Source organism: Thalassophryne amazonica, chromosome 21, assembly GCF_902500255.1.
Source record: "Thalassophryne amazonica chromosome 21, fThaAma1.1, whole genome shotgun sequence".
In the NCBI taxonomy this organism is placed as follows: domain Eukaryota; kingdom Metazoa; phylum Chordata; class Actinopteri; order Batrachoidiformes; family Batrachoididae; genus Thalassophryne; species Thalassophryne amazonica.
The window spans coordinates 10128207-10142915 of NC_047123.1; the positions used below are offsets into that span (position 1 = coordinate 10128207).

The following is a 14709-nucleotide window of genomic DNA, read 5'->3' on the forward strand; positions in this document are numbered from 1 at the left end:
TATGGTCTCAGCAGTGGTGGATCTTGGGTGGATTATGGCACCAAAGGTTTTTCACAGTTAAAAATAGCCAAGATGTCAGTATTTAATTTCCCAGATTGTTTTAGACTGCAGGATTCAGGGATTTAGAATGTTGGATTCTATTTATCTCGTAAGTCATAACTGGGAATGATGTCACACTTGAGGTTAATCATTAACCTCAAGGTAATATGTTGATGTATAGAGTGCTACAAAAAAATATTCGGTCCCAACAAGAGTCCTTATAAAAGAGGACAGATGGTGCAAACTTATATTAGTATTTTAATTTGCTGTTTAGTTTGCATCGCTGTATTGACAGTCGTTGTTAGCAACTTCTAATGGTTTAGCCTGTGTTAACGGCACTAGTTAATAATGACACTTTACGTGGTTCTTCATGCATAAAGGTATTAAAGCAGCATGTCCACTGATAGCAGTTGGACAGTACTGTGAGTGCAATTTACAAAAAAAGACAGAAGGGCTACAAAAAAAAAAAAAAAAAGAGTTTGACCTAAAGCTTTCACTGCTGTTGTTTCTAGGAGCAGCCATGTTGGATCATGAACTCTGAGAACGTGAAGTTCATATAAGTTGGAATTCCAGCGTCTGAGGACATTCTGTGGAGTGTAACTGGGAAATTCCAAGTTTTGAATGGAATGCACCAAAGAGCTATAGATTTTGAAAATTTTCCAGTGGAACATGCTCCCTGATTCCCAGAGTCGGGGCATACTCAATGGCACACCCAACCAACACCCTACCACCCTTCCTTCACCTGAAATCCACCCATGTGCAGGATTACATAATGTTGTCCAAGTTCCCTACCCTAGCCAAACTTACTACTTAGTTGCAAAGTTTTCAGATTGTTTGCTGATCTGTGGTTGTCAAATGTAAAGCAGCTCACACCTCACCAGGTTTGGTGCAGAATTTTACCATTTGGTGAGTCTGCATGACTTCTTAGTGGCTCATTGATGTGGGGGAGACTGGAGGCTTGGTATGCTGCTCTGCGTGGCTTGGTACAAGTCAGGAAAAATTGATTGAACTCATACTGGTTTTGAACATGTCCAAAACGTCTAGTAGTAGCACAACTGGACTCCTGGCTGCCTGTGCTAGAATTATGCTCAGCGTAGGTGGGACACAACTCAGAATCCAGTAATCACAACCAAGCACAGAAGGAGTTACCACAAGCTCAGAGTGTACTCTAAAATTCATCTGGAGATGAGATGAGTAGTGTCTGGGCTGCTGCTGTCCATCCAGAGCAGAGTGCAAATCAGCAGAGTCGAGTTTGGTTGGAGTCCAAATGATTTTGAAGAGAGAAAGAGAGCAAAAAAAGGACTTTTTCATGACTTTTGCGAAGTAGTGTGCCTGCTGCTTGGGCAAATTAGCTGAGGTGCATAAGCTGGCACCAAACTCAGTCAAGTGTGCCAGCTGATTAATGTCCTCAACTATTTGCAATAAAAGATGAACTCCCTTGATGGTTGTGTTACTAACTGCAGTGAGAAAAGCATTAAAAAGTTGAAGTATTTATCATTTAAAGGCACAAGTTGTTTTATTTTAGAAATTCTGTCTCAAATGCTTCATTGTCCTTTTTCTGTTGATTCAGGATCCCACATGGCAACCCAGAGCTCACCCCTTCCTCACAGGAGCCCTGCTGCAGGATGGAGGAACTGCAACACCAAACCACTCAGAGCCACACTTTGCACCCCTGCACTGGCACGGCTGAGGAGAGTTGGGCCTGTCTTCTCACCCGTCTCCTGCAGGGGCAAATTGACTCTTTGCAAAAAACTCTCAGGAGTATGGCGGAGCACAGCAGGGAGCTGTCCAAGGAAACCAGCAGTACCTCCTGGTCCAACACCTGCTGGACAGAGCTGGAAAGCTGCAGTTCATCACTGATGGCAGAACTGAATGTAACGCTTTATTGAAGAATTTTAGTCAAAATCAGTCTGCTGCAGAAGCACAGTAATTACTGTATTTTCTGGAGTACAACTTGCATACTACTTTCACAGTTCCAGCAACTTGTACTCAACTACAACTTGTATACCAAAAAAAAAAATGTTGCTTATCATCATCAATAATATTCAAAGCACTAAACAAAAAAGTTCAATAGTAAAAGAATAAATGCAAATAATAAAGAGGCACTACAACAATACACACAAATCCCAAATTCAAGAGCTGATTTAAAAGAATCAAATGGACTCATGTTTTTCCGCTGTTCACTTCTACATGTTACTGCAGTTCATATCTAACGATATGTTTTGTCCAGATGACATCCAGTATGTTGTCCAACACGTTTGTCTGTTTTGCCTTATTTTTGAAATCTAAAAGTCCTTGTGTTAAGTAGCAGTACAGGCTGTGGTGTGCACAAGTGCTGCGCTGAGTTTATGTCCGCTGTTTGTCGCCCTCAGGGAAATGCTGTGTTACAAAGTCGAAATCCAGAAAAAAAGGCAACTTGTGCTCCGTTATGATTCACAATACATTTTTTTGACAGTTGTGACTTAAAGTCCAGTGTGACTGATACTCCAGAAAATACACTATAGTGATATTAATACACAGACTATGACTGAAGTTTGGTTTTTCTCAAACGTTCACAGGGAGTTTTTTCTCGCCTTGAGGAACGTGTGTGTACTGAGGAACATTTTGGCCAGTTAATGACGGACTGCCACCAAACACTGACGTCCCTGCAAGAAATGATTTTAGACTATAAACGTCAGAAAGAACACTCTGATGGATCAGGGCTACAGGTGAGAACCAACAGCACATAATTTCACAGAATATAAAATATTGCTGCACATCATTTGTCACTCTGACTCTTATCACATTTCTCCATGGTACAGGTTCTGCTACAAGAATTAAGAGATGCTGAGAAAGAGTTTGCACAACTTGCAGCCCTTCAAGACTCCATCAAAGCAACGTCTACATTTCAGGTGGAAACCAGTGACCTCCAGAACCACCAGAGGTCACTAGATGGTTACATGACAGAAATCCTGGCTCCTCTGAAAGACAGCAAGAACCACAGAGTTGAGCAAATAATGGAAGAAGCTTCACGAGTACAGAGGGATCTAAATGCCCTAGTTGAGGATCTCGGAAAGCTGTCTGGGAATTGTGAAGCACTTCTAGATGGGAGCCATCTTAAAGACCAGTTGTCTGGAATACAGGTATTCTGTTATTTTATCCCAGAAGGTTGAATATGTAATGTTTTGATGAAGGTCCACCTATAGTCAAGTGTTGGGGTTAACTAGGTTATGATGAATTAATAATAAATGTAACTGTAATCTGCTACAATTACTGAGGAAAAAATACATAATTAAATTAGTCATTGAAATACTAGTGATTACAAAGGGATTGCACGTGGGTATAATAAATTCTGATATGTAAAATATTCATTAGGTCTATGTTGCTGTCAATCTTTGTGCTGTAAGAATGGCATATTTCTGAGAATATGGGTCACCAAAGCTGGTGAGACAAATTTGATTGGTCCCCCATTTTGAATTTGCACCGCTACATCCTGTATGTTAACCAACTGCTGTCTGTGTTGCCAATTTAGCAACGTTTCGACCTTCCCTAGTTTTTAAATTTAGCAATAGAGCTGTAAGTCATCTGCATAAAAGTGTAACGGACTAAAACTATGGTATCTGTCTGTCTACACCTTCCAGTTAAATCACGGCAAATTAAAAGCAAAAAGCATTCAGTCAATACATGAATGAAAATGTATATTACATAATAAGGAATAAACACCCATGCAGCAGGACACTTTAATGACAGCAGTGACACTTTTTTCCTTCCCCCTAGGACTGTGTAAGAAAACTGTCCGAGGAGGCTACTTTTCGTCTTGATCTACAGACGGCTGGAGAGTCAACTATCACACAAGAAATACTACCTAATGAAATACATTTTTCAGTTGATGTCACTGATGACGACCTTAACAGGTAAAATAAAATGGTAGTCATGTCAGTCATAGCTTAGAAATAATAATAATAAATATTCTGTAGACCTTATACAAGATTTTAGAAAGCCCTGGGCAAATTAGCATTATCATTTGGTTTGTTTGTTTCTAATATGTCAAAAAATGCAATCTATTATAATCCTAAGAAGTCCAAGCACCATGCGTTTGAAGCCTCCTGGCTGCATGTCCTCTGCAGAGGAGACAGGGATGGAAGGCTTGGGCAGATCTGGTGGCAGGCAGAAGTCAATGAGGTAGTGAAAGGACTTGACAGTGACTAGTTGGCGGGAGTAGATGAAATTACCCCTGAAATGCTGAAGTCTCTGGATCTTGTTGGGCTGTCATGGCTTCCATGTCTATGCAGTTTTGCATGGAAGTCTGGGACACTACCTCTGGATTGGCAAACTGGCGTGGTGGTTGTCATTTTTATGAAAGGGGATGGGAGAGTGTGTTCCAGTAATGGAAGAATCATGCATCTCAGCCTCCCCACAAAAGCCTGTGCCAGGTTTGCACTGATAGTCAAATCTCTTATTCATGAGGAGCGATGCAGGTTCCATCCTGGTTGTGGAATGGTGGACCAGCTCTTTACCCTTGCACGGATCGTGGCACAGGCTTGAGAGCATGTCCAACCAATTTACTTGTGTTTTATGGACTTGGAAAAGGCCTACCACCAGGTACCCTGAGGTGTGCTGTGACCACTGGGACCACTGCAATGCATGTTCCGGTCTCTAAACAAAGTAGGAACTGTCTGTGTTCTCAGCATCACATCAGGTCTGTTCCTGGTGGATGTTGGACTCTGCAAAAGCTGTCCATATCATGAATCCTGTTTGTGATACTCATGGACAGGATTTCATGGCGTAGTCAGGGACTGGAGATTGTCCAGTTTAGTGACCTCAGAATTACATTTCTTCTTTTTGCAGATGATGTGGTTCTGTTGATTTCATCAGACAGTGGGATGAGGATCAGCATTTCCAAATCTGAAGCCATGGTCTTTTTTCAGAAAAAGGTGGATTGGCCTCTCTGTGTCAGGGGAGCATTATTACAGCAAGTGGATAGGTTACAGTATCGTTGGATCTTATTTACGAGTGGGGGGTAAGATAGAGCATGAGATCGATAGACTGATTGGTGCTCGTACGAGGTCCTGCGGACACTGTACCAGCCAGAAGACGAGACTCTCAAATTTACACTCCTATCCTCATCTATGGTCATGAGCTTTGAGTAATGACTGGAAGAGCAAGTTTGCAGTTACAAGTGGCAGAAATGGGGTTCCTCCGTAGGGTATCCAGGCTTACACTACAGGACAAGGTGTGAAGTTTGAATGTGTGGGAGGGCCTCAGAGTAGAGCTGCTGCTACATTGCATTGAAAGGAACCAGCTGAGGTGGTTTGGCAAACTAGTGAAGATCCCCCTAGTCATCTGTTTCAGGCAAATGGGAGGAGGTCTCCAGGAAGACCTTTGATACTCTGGATGGCTTGTTACCCAAGAAGCGTTAGACAGCCTGGCCAAGAATAGAGAAGTGTGTGTGAGCTGCTTAGTCTCCTGCCACCATAACCCAGATCCTGATAATTGATAAAATGAAAGAACTGTAAATCTTCTAACAAGACCAAGATTGTTTGGATTTGGTCCATTGTTGCATGCATTGTTTTTTCAGTGTCATAATCATCACATTGTCCAAATGATTATTCATTTTTCTTATGTTCCACTATAGCGCTGGGTCTGTTTTTCTACTAAAGATGCAGGAATGTACAGAAAACACCAGCAGCAGCAATGGACAGGTCAACGTTCAACCTGAACCATCTGCATCCAGCCAGGTACCAACCACAGTACTACCACCCATTTTGAGGCTTATCCAGATAATCACCCAGCTTGATTCAGTTGATCCTTGATGCACCGCCCTTTCTCAATTAGCACAGTATGAAAACAGTGCATTTATCAATGATATATTGTGAGATTTAGAAGTTTACCTATATGGCCTTCGTACAGGATCACCGAAACTTAATATTGTGTGGAAATTGCAACAGATAAAAAAGGAGCAACAATTTACCATTTTGACAATGCAAATGTGTGTCACTTTATTATAACGGCTCAGCCCCGCCCATTAACCTCACAGGAGTCCTGACAGGAAAAGCACCACAGAGGCCGAAGCAGCATGTCATATGCATATGCATACCAAACCAGAAACATACTCGGTATGGTGAATTATGTCCCTTACGTGTTGAATGTCCGCCCCAACTGCTGGATATGCTAACAGTATTTCTTTGATAGCAAGTGTTTTACCAAACCTTCAGCAGCTGGTAAATATGAGTTCTCATGCAGGTGGAGAGTCAGTTTTAGGCCATCCAGTGTTTATGTACTTCACAGTGTTTACCAGTAACTTGACATCCATGAATAGTAGTGCTAGAATGCAAAGTACTCACTGTGCAGTGTATACTGCCTTGCAAAAGTATTCACCACTTGGGATTTTACACATTTGAATTTGTTTATGCCATTTTCACCACAAAATGTAATTCAGACTTCTCTATATTCAGATTTCAAAAATTATCCTCAGTAAACTCAAACTGGAAGAAAAAATCTGTACAACTTCATATATATTTAATGCAAACATTGATATCAAGATGATGGGTTGCATAAGTAATGGGACCCTTTTGTATAACACACGTAAGTCATCAGTTTTATTGCCAGTTTTCTTTAGAAAAGTCACGTGATGGATACATGTACATTTCATGAACAATATTTTTATTTAAGAAGTTTTGTATTTCTTTATTCACAAACTTTTAAAAACAAAGTTGTACAATAAACTAGTATAAAAAAGAAATATATAAATGATGTTAAAATCAGCGCTAGGCTTTTACTCTATGTACAGGTGTGTAATTATAACTGTACATTCTTGCTCACTGAGAAGATTTACCTTACAATTATCTCTCATTGCACACAGTTCTGTAATTTGTTGTGCAAGTCTGAATACCTCATGACCTGTGAAACAACTCATTCCTAACAATGGCATTTTTGAAATCAGCAAAAAAAAAAAAAAAAAAATTACACTGGCTATTGACATCTTCCACACATTTATCAGTAGTTAAAATAAAAAAATATCTTCATGAAGTTCATAACCCAAGTAAGTAACTTCATGAATTCTAGGTAATCTAACATTATTTACAAAAATAAAAGCGGATGCTCTAGCCATAGTACATTTGTAAGCAATAAGCTTGCTCTTTTTGCCATTAGAAGTATAAATTTTAGAAGGATAATTTTAGAAATTTTAATCTGGAGAAGACTTTTTGTGTTTTGAAATGGTATAAAAAATTAAAATGTGCAAAAGTCCAAGGGGGTAAATACTCTTGTCAGGCAGTATTTGGTATTGAGATTATGAGGGCCATTAATCCATTTGTTAAGGCTTATCTTTGGAAAAGTGTGAGGATCCTTGCTCTTCTATATGTAACGGGGACATGTTAGTGGTGCAGCTTAGCTAATATTTCCGTAACAAATCAAAATCAAATCAGTTTTATTTATATAGCGCCAAATCACAACAAACAGTTGCCCCAAGGTGCTTTATATTGTAAGGCAAGGCCATACAATAACTATGGAAAAACCCCAACGGTCAAAACGACCCCCTGTGAGCAAGCACTTGGTGACAGTGGGAAGGAAAAACTCCCTTTTAACAGGAAGAAACCTCCAGCAGAACCAGGCTCAGGGAGGGGCAGTCTTCTGCTGGGACTGGTTGGGGCTGAGGGAGAGAACCAGGAAAAAGACATGCTGTGGAGGGGAGCAGAGATCAATCACTAATGATTAAATGCAGAGTGGTGCATACAGAGCAAAAGGAGAAAGAAACACTCAGTGCATCGTGGGAACCCCCCAGCAGTCTAAGTCTATAGCAGCATAACTAAGGGATGGTTCAGGGTCACCTGATCCAGCCCTAACTATAAGCTTTAGCAAAAAGGAAAGTTTTAAGCCTAATCTTAAAAGTAGAGAGGGTGTCTGTCTCCCTGATCTGAATTGGGAGCTGGTTCCACAGGAGAGGAGCCTGAAAGCTGAAGGCTCTGCCTCCCATTCTACTCTTACAAACCCTAGGAACTACAAGTAAGCCTGCAGTCTGAGAGCGAAGCACTCTATTGGGGTGATATGGTACTATGAGGGTCCCTACGATAAGATGGGACCTGATTATTCAAAAACCTTATAAGTAAGAAGAAGAATTTTAAATCTATTCTAGAATTAACAGGAAGCCAATGAAGAGAGGCCAATATGGGTGAGATATGCTCTCTCCTTCTAGTCCCCGTCAGTACTCTAGCTGCAGCATTTTGAATTAACTGAAGGCTTTTTAGGGAACTTTAGGACAACCTGATAATAATGAATTACAATAGTCCAGCCTAGAGGAATAATGCATGAATTAGTTTTTCAGCATCACTCTGAGACAAGACCTTTCTGATTTTAGAGATATTGCGTAAATGCAAAAAAGCAGTCCTACATATTTGTTTAATATGCGCTTTGAATGACATATCCTGATCAAAAATGACTCCAAGATTTCTCACAGTATTACTAGAGGTCAGGGTAATGCCATCCAGAGTAAGGATCTGGTTAGACACCATGTTTCTAAGATTTGTGGGGCCAAGTACAATAACTTCAGTTTTATCTGAGTTTAAAAGCAGGAAATTAGAGGTCATCCATGTCTTTATGTCTGTAAGACAATCCTGCAGTTTGGCTAATTGGTGTGTGTCCTCTGGCTTCATGGATAGATAAAGCTGGGTATCATCTGCGTAACAATGAAAATTTAAGCAATACCGTCTAATAATACTGCCTAAGGGAAGCATGTATAAAGTGAATAAAATTGGTCCTAGCACAGAACCTTGTGGAACTCCATAATTAACTTTAGTCTGTGAAGAAGATTTCCCATTTACATGAACAAATTGTAATCTATTAGACAAGTATGATTCAAACCACCGCAGCGCAGTGCCTTTAATACCTATGGCATGCTGTAATCTCTGTAATAAAATTTTATGGTCAACAGTATCAAAAGCAGCACTGAGGTCCAACAGAACAAGGACAGAGAGGAGTCCACTGTCCGAGGCCATAAGAAGATCATTTGTAACCTTCACTAATGCTGTTTCTGTACTATGATGAATTCTAAAACCTGACTGAAATTCTTCAAATAGACCATTCTTCTGCAGATGATCAGTTAGCTGTTTTACAACTACCCTTTCAAGAATTTTTGAGAGAAAAGGAAGGTTGGAGATTGGCCTATAATTAGCTAAGATAGCTGGGTCAAGTGATGGCTTTTTAAGTAATGGTTAATTACTGCCACCTTAAAAGCCTGTGGTACATAGCCAACTAACAAAGATAGATTGATCATATTTAAGATCGAAGCATTAAATAATGGTAGGGCTTCCTTGAGCAGCCTGGTAGGAATGGGGTCTAATAAACATGTTGATGGTTTGGATGAAGTAACTAATGAAAATAACTCAGACAGAACAATCGGAGAGAAAGAGTCTAACCAAATACCGGCATCACTGAAAGCAGCCAAAGATAACGATACGTCTTTGGGATGGTTATGAGTAATTTTTTCTCTAATAGTTAAAATTTTGTTAGCAAAGAAATTCATGAAGTCATTACTAGTTAAAGTTAATGGAATACTCAGCTCAATAGAGCTCTGACTCTTTGTCAGCCTGGCTACAGTGCTGAAAAGAAACCTGGGTTGTTCTTATTTTCTTCAATTAGTGATGAGTAGAAAGATGTCCTAAGCTTTACGGAGGGCTTTTTTATAGAGCAACAGACTCTTTTTCCAGGCTAAGTGAAGATCTTCTAAATTAGTGAGACGCCATTCCTCTCCAACTTACGGGTTATCTGCTTTAAGCTGCGAGTTTGTGAGTTATACCACGGAGTCAGGCACTTCTGATTTAAAGCTCTCTTTTTCAGAGGAGCTACAGCATCCAAAGTTGTCTTCAATGAGGATGTAAAACTATTGACGAGATACTCTATCTCCCTTACAGAGTTTAGGTAGCTACTCTGCACTGTGTTGGTATATGGCATTAGAGAACATAAAGAAGGAATCATATCCTTAAACCTAGTTACAGCGCTTTCTGAAAGACTTCTAGTGTAATGAAACTTATTCCCCACTGCTGGGTAGTCCATCAGAGTAAATGTAAATGTTATTAAGAAATGATCAGACAGAAGGGAGTTTTCAGGGAATACTGTTAAGTCTTCTATTTCCATACCATAAGTCAGAACAAGATCTAAGATATGATTAAAGTGGGTGGGTGGACTCATTTACTTTTGAGCAAAGCCAATAGAGTCTAATAATAGATTAAATGCAGTGTTGAGGCTGTCATTCTCAGCATCTGTGTGGATGTTAAAATCGCCCACTATAATTATCTTATCTGAGCTAAGCACTAAGTCAGACAAAAGGTCTGAAAATTCACAGAGAAACTCACAGTAACGACCAGGTGGACGATAGATAATAACAAAATAAAACTGGTTTTTGGGACTTCCAATTTGGATGGACAAGACTAAGAGACAAGCTTTCAAATGAATTAAAGCTCTGTCTGGGTTTTTGATTAATTAATAAGCTGGAATGGAAGATTTCTGCTAATCCTCCTCCTCGGCCCGTGCTACGAGCATTCTGACAGTTAGTGTGACTCGGGGGTGTTGACTCATTTAAACTAACATATTCATCCTGCTGTAACCAGGTTTCTGTAAGGCAGAATAAATCAATATGTTGATCACTTATTATATCATTTACCAACAGGGACTTAGAAGAGAGAGACCTAATGTTTAATAGTCCACATTTAACTGTTTTAGTCTGTGGTGCAGTTGAAGGTGCTATATTATTTTTTCTTTTTGAATTTTTATGCTTAAATAGATTTTTGCTGGTTATTGGTGGTCTGGGAGCAGGCACCGTCTCTACGGGGATGGGGTAATGAGGGGATGGCAGGGGGAGAGAAGCTGCAGAGAGGTGTATAAGACCACAGCTCTGCCTCCTGGTCCCAACCCTGGATAGTCACGGTTTGGAGGATTTAAGAAAATTGGCCAGATTTCTAGAAATGAGAGCTGCTCCATCCAAAGTGGGATGGATGCCGTCTCTCCTAACAAGACCAGGTTTTCCCCAGAAGCTTTGCCAATTATCTATGAAGCCCATCTCATTTTTTGGACACCACTCAGACAGCCAGCAATTCAAGGAGAACAGGCGGCTAAACATGTCACTCCCGGTCCGATTGGGGAGGGGACCAGAGAAAACTACAGAGTCCGACATTGTTTTTGCAAAGTCTAAGGCACACCTGTGCACTAATGATGGTGTCTAATCAGCATCTTGATATGGCACACCTGTGAGGTGGGATGGATTATCTCAGCAAAGGAGAAGTGCTCACTATCACAGATTTAGACTGGTTTTTGTGAACAATATTTGAGGGAAATGGTGATATTGTGTATGTGGAAAAAGTTTAGATCTTTGAGTTCATCTCATACAAAATGGGAGCAAAACCAAAAGTGTTGCGTTTATATTTTTGTTGAGTATATTTTTCCCTTTCATATGGCTAGCATACTGGTGCAGTTTTGTTTTACACTTTTTACTCTTTTAATTCATTTATTAGTAATTGGAGCGGGCCGCGTCCTCAACTTCACCTAAATTCTGGGTCTTTTAGTGAAGTTTAGGGCTAGTGGCCGGCGATCACCTTAGTATTTCTTCTGTTCTTCTTGTTGATTAATGCTGGCAAATTATACAGTATTTTTTGTCTTTCTGATGCCTGATTCTGTTTTTTCTCTGTTTAAGGTGCAGCTCCATCCAGAGATGGGAGTTGTGTTTGTGTTGGCGATCCTCCTGTCCTGTGCACCAACAGCAATTCTTGTATATTTGTCCGTGAATTGTTCTGTGAATTATTTCTGTAATTTATGTTTGTAGCATGGCCCAAGCAGAGGGTCACCCCTTTGAGTCTGGTCTGCTTGAGGTTTCTTCCTCAGAGGGAGTTTTTCCTTATCACTGTTGCTCTGGGGGTTGGTAAGGTTTTACCTTACCTGTGTGAAGCGCCTTGAGGCAACTCTGTTGTGATTTGGTGCTATATAAAGGAAATAAAGGAAATAAATCTATTTAATAAATGTATTAAATTAAATCAATGACACAGAGGATGGGGAATTGTGGGAGAGCTGCTTGGTCTGCTGTCACTGCAACCTGGACCTGGATAAGTGGTAGGAAGTGAAAAATGAATGAATGAATGAAACATGAAATCTCCAAAATAGCAATAGCTAACTATTTTAGTACGTTTCTTTTATCATACTATTTAATAAATATGAGTTGATGAATAAAATATACTTTATCATCACAACCAATAAATTTGGCTATAATCTGGTGACTCATTATTCTTTCCTTAGAGCAGTTACAGGAAAAATACTGAGAGAAATGTTCCAAGGTCCTTCTAAACTATGTCCATTTAATCCGCTTGGAGTTTATAATTGATAAATGTCTTTGTGTTGCGGCACAGTTTTCTTATTTTAGTCAAACTACACTCTTTGTATAATAGGTTGTACAACCCCTGGAAAAATTATGGAATCACCGGCCTCAGAGGATGTTCATTCAGTTGTTTAATTTTGTAGAAAAAAAGCAGATCACAGACATGACACAAAACTAAAGTCATTTCAAATGGCAACTTTCTGGCTTAAGAAACACTATAAGAAATCAAGAAAAAGATTGTGGCAGTCAGTAACGGTTACTTTTTTAGACCAAGCAGAGGAAAAAAATATGGAATAACTCAATTCTGAGGAAAAAATTATGGAATCACCCTGTAAATTTTAGCTTTGTGTCATGTCTGTGATCTGCTTTTTTTTTCTACAAAATTAAACAACTGAATGAACATCCGCCGAGGCCAGTGATTCCATAATGTTTGCCAGGGGTTGTATAATGGGCTTGAATCTGAGTTGGACCTTAGGTGTGATGTCAAGGCACTGGCATCACACCTAATGTTAGCATGGACTGAGTGTCTCCATTGTGTGTAATGGAATTTATAATTTGCTCAAAATACATTTTTACACACTCGTACATGCTAATATATATATATATATATATATATATATATATATATATATATATATATATATATATATATATATATATATGCTAATGGTAGCAAGAAAACCTGTTAACATCACATAATGCAATGTAAATGTTACCATGGAAAGTTGCGAGCAGGCTAACATTAGCATGAAAATTTGCAAGCCTGATGTAGCATGATGCCAACATCGGCATGAAAACTCGCTAGCTAGCATCACATAACAGGCTAACATTAGTATGAAAATTCCAGAGCATCACGTAACATGATGCCAACAGGTCAGTATTAACAGGAAACTCACTAACATCAGATAACACAAAGTAACGGGCTAATTTTAGCATAAAGACATACTAGCATCACATAATGCAACGCTAAGGAGTTAATGTTTAAAAGCAAGGCTGATACAAGGCTAACATTAGCTTGAAATTCACTGCCATCATGCAACATATGCCAACAGCTGAATGTTAGCATAGAAACCATGATGCAAATGGACTAACATTGGCATGAACATCCACTAATCCTCAATGTCGATCATATGGGCATTTAATCTCAAGGGGCATTTCCCGGTGAAAACCTCGCCAAACTCAAAACAAATACATGTAATTCGGTCATTTTCAAATTTAATGTACAACGGTTCATTTTAGGTCAGCTTGGTGTATAGATTTCATTGATCTAGGCAATGATGGTTGTCAGCTGGCTGTTAGAGACAATAAAAAACTGCCTGATTTCAATAAAACAACGTACAGCCCAAGCGTGTTATCACCAAGCGGCCAGTCACAGAAGTACGAATTCTCCCCTTTGGATTGGTCAGTTTGCTGAAGTGATCTAGCGCTGATCTTGAGAATATTTCACAGCGCAATGCTAATGAGCTAATGTTAGCATGGAAAGTCGCTAACAGGCTGACATTGCATGAAAAATTCCTAGCATCACTTAACACGATGCCAACAAGCCAATGTTAATGTGAAAACTTGCTAGCATCACATAGCACAAAGTAACAGGCTAATGTTAGCATGAAAACATGCTAGCATCACATAACATAATGCTAATAGGCTAATGTTAGCAAGGAAGGCTGACAAGAAGGCTAAGATTTCCTTGAAAATTCACTTGCATCCTGTAACATTATGCCAACAGCTGAATGTTAACATTAAAGTCGCTAGCATCACATAACATCATGCAAATGGATTAACGTTAGCATGAGCTGAGTGGTTCCATTGTGAGCAGTTGAAAATCCCTGAACTTGCTGTGACATCACTGCAGTGCTTTTTCAGGCAACCGTGAGTGGTTTATTTTTGCTGATTTATCAGAACACACACACAAAATCAGCTGTGATAGCAGATTAGGCAAATATTTGGTTCTTACTGAGGGTGAGTACTTTTTATTGCTGTACATTACATAGCTGATCCAGTGCTTTGCTACATTCATGACACCACAGAACCGTCTTGGGTCCTGGATGTGCTTTAAAAAAAACATGCTTTGTTAAAAGTTTGCTTTGACAAATCTTACTGCACATATTCAGGTAACTTTACTGAAAAAATGGCAACCTCATTATGTGGTTTTTGAGGGTTTTTTGCCTGACAGATACACAGATTTGAGCCTTTATAGAACAATGGTGTAGACAAAAAGAAAGTTAAACGTTAATTTGTGGACTGCTCACGTTTCACGCCACTTTCCTGATGTAGGTCATCAAATATTCCTCTGCTACACTAAGACACACCTTCAACTTGTTTTTAAAGACTCC

At 39.6% G+C, this 14709-nt stretch overlaps 1 protein-coding gene across 6 annotated transcripts in view; it reads left to right on the top strand.

Moving 5' to 3' along the window:
* Positions 1-14709, top strand: part of LOC117503180 (nesprin-2) — a 189943-nt gene that overhangs the window by 50045 nt on the left and 125189 nt on the right. For all 6 annotated transcript variants that reach the window (XM_034162379.1, XM_034162376.1, XM_034162377.1 and 3 more), the window contains 5 exons: positions 1610-1913; positions 2598-2747; positions 2841-3161; positions 3796-3932; positions 5654-5756. In XM_034162379.1, the coding sequence (XP_034018270.1) occupies positions 1610-1913; positions 2598-2747; positions 2841-3161; positions 3796-3932; positions 5654-5756 (1015 nt within the window). The remainder of the gene's footprint in view (positions 1-1609; positions 1914-2597; positions 2748-2840; positions 3162-3795; positions 3933-5653; positions 5757-14709) is intronic.